Below are 2,772 nucleotides of genomic sequence, written 5' to 3'. Positions count from 1 at the left end.
GGGGGGGGGGGATCCCATAAATTACCTGTGCCTTTTTTTCCTGTGACTTTATTATCAGCCACCATAAATTAATTGTGACTTTTTTCCCTGTGACTTTATTACTGGTCATCAAATAATAAACCATCCAGCTGTAGAAACTCTGTTCAAATCAGATTGGAGCCTGGTGTAGCCATCTGGTTCACCAGTCCTCAGTCAAATCGTCCAACCCATGCTAGCATGGAAAGCGGACGTTAAACGATGATGATGATGATGATGATAGGTGAACCATGATATGGCAAGGGATTACTGTACTCCTGTTCCTGCTATCTCTCATAAAATTTCAATATATGAATTATTAAAATCTTATTTATTTGCATTTGTTTGTTATGAATCTTAGGAATGCTGCTGCTTTGCAAGTAGATTGTATTTTATTTTGGTTTGGTTAAATGTGCTTAGTAAAAAAGAAAACAATTGGTGTTACAGAATGAGGTGCATCTTAAACCAGAAAATTTCCTGACCACTTCTGGCACACACATTCTGTATCAGTATCCTTTCCATACATACCATATGTGTCCCTGCAAGTTTCCACCTCTTCCAGACATATTTTTTTAAATAAAAGAGCATGAAGTATCAATTATGTTTGTTTTGGCTCTCCATTTTTAGGGTGATCCCAAGCACACAAAATAAAACCTATATGTGGGTGGGTGTGTGTATATGTATGTATGTATGTAAGGATGTATGTAAGGATTATGTAAATCCCAGTTAAAGCAGATAGCAATGTGGCAGTGCCGGTAGCATGTAAAAAGCACCATTTGAGCATGTTCAATGCCAGTGCCGGCTGACTGGTCCCATGCTGGTGGCACATAAAAAGCACCATTTGAGCGTGGTTGTTGCCAATGCCGCCTGGCTGGTTCACATGCCAGTAACATGTAAAAAGAACCCACTACACTCTCGGAGTGGTTGATGTTAGGAAGGGGATCCAGCTGTAGAAACTATGTCAGATCGGATTGGAGCCTGGTGCAGCTTTCTGGCTCGCAATTCCTCAGTCAAACCGTCCAATCCATGCCAGCATGGAAAGCGGACGTTAAACGACAATGATGCTGATATATATATAGAGAGAGGGGGAGGGGGAGGGAGAGCGAGAGAGAGTGAGAGAGAGAGAAACACACACACACACACACACATCATCATCATCATCATCATAGTTTAACATCCATCTTCTGTCCATGCATGGGTAGAACAGTTGACAGGAGTCAGCAAGGTAAAAAAATTTATCCAAGGCTACTGTGTCTGTTTTGGCAGGGATTTTATGGTTGGATGCTCTTCTTAACACCAACCACTCCTCAGAGTGGACTCAGTGCTTTTTACGTGTGTGTGTGTGTGTGTGAATCCACACATACATATCAATACCAATAAAGGTTTTTAAAATCAATTCCAGATACAACAGAAAGACACTTACCAGCAAAGGCAGGCTTTACTGGAAGAAGTCAATAAATTACGCCAGAAGGAATCCGAACTTACAAAGATGATGGAAATGGCAAACAGGTAAACAAACCAAAATCATTTATTTGAATAAAGTTTAATGGGTGATTGATGCTTTATATCATGGGTTTTGTGAATACGTCCTGCCTTTGATTTGCATGAAAGACAGATTTCTAACAATGTATTTTTAACAGCAGTCACAGGTGTGTTTATATAGTAAGAAGTTAGCTTCCCAACCACATGCTTCCAGGTTCAGTCCCACTGCATGACACCTTGTGCAAGTATCTTCTACTATAGCCCCAGGCCAACCAAAGCCTTGTGAGTGGATTTTCTAAACAGAAAATAAAAGAAACCCATCATATTATAAATATAAAGTACCCAGTACAGTCTGTAAAGTGATAAGCATCAGGAAAGTGCTAACGTTTCTGCGAGCTCACTGCATTTGGACAAGCATCTTCTACTATAGCATTATGCCAACCAAAGACTTGTGCACTGATCTACAAGACAAGCTGCTGCTGCTGCTGCTGCTGCTGCTTGTTACCACTTCAATCTTTTATTTTCTCTTGATCTTTTGTCTCAAACTTTGAATTAGCAACACACTCCTACAGTGAAAGATCAAGTAAAAGATTCAACACATCTCAACTCCAGGTGTGAGTCGATGCTGAAGAGGAAAGGACAGGAATATTTCTGGGAAATGTTTTAACTATACGTTAGATTATACACTTAACTATATATGAAATAATATTTTTTTTAGTCTCAAAGTAAAACGTTGTACAATTCAAAATTTCTTATATATATATATATATATATATATATATATATATGCTAGGTAGTGAAATTTCTAAAATTTTGCTACCATATATTGTTACCTCTGCCAAGGAAGGAGGTTATGTTTTCATATTTAGCTGCAAATAATAGCATGCAAATATTGGTTTGAAAATCATTTTGGATAGAAAAAGTTGAAAACCTTTTTTATTTTTTTTATTCAAAATGGTTATTTTAGCTATTGTTTATAGCTTTATGCATGTTCTTTAAGATCTATTTCAAACAAGAATTATTTCACACTCTCTCGAAAGTTTATAAAATTGTCATAATGTGCATGCATATATATATATATATATATACACACACACACATATATACACACACATACACACACACACACACACACACACATATATATATATATATATAGTCTTACTCTCTGACTTACTCTCCTTTCTCTTCCAACTGGAGTATTTATCTATCTACTCTATAACAAGATGCTTGTATGTGTCTCATCTATACCTTTAATCTCTCAACTGACACAAC

General features: G+C 37.2%; 1 protein-coding gene across 1 annotated transcript in view; it reads left to right on the top strand.

Moving 5' to 3' along the window:
• LOC106879644 (centriole and centriolar satellite protein OFD1) overlaps positions 1 to 2,772 on the top strand; it is a 79,141-nt gene that overhangs the window by 24,769 nt on the left and 51,600 nt on the right. The window contains exon 8 of the mRNA XM_014929306.2: positions 1,418 to 1,524. Within this exon, the coding sequence (XP_014784792.1) occupies positions 1,418 to 1,524 (107 nt within the window). The remainder of the gene's footprint in view (positions 1 to 1,417; positions 1,525 to 2,772) is intronic.

This window comes from Octopus bimaculoides, chromosome 16, assembly GCF_001194135.2.
Source record: "Octopus bimaculoides isolate UCB-OBI-ISO-001 chromosome 16, ASM119413v2, whole genome shotgun sequence".
In the NCBI taxonomy this organism is placed as follows: domain Eukaryota; kingdom Metazoa; phylum Mollusca; class Cephalopoda; order Octopoda; family Octopodidae; genus Octopus; species Octopus bimaculoides.
This window is presented reverse-complemented; position numbering and strand designations above follow the sequence as displayed.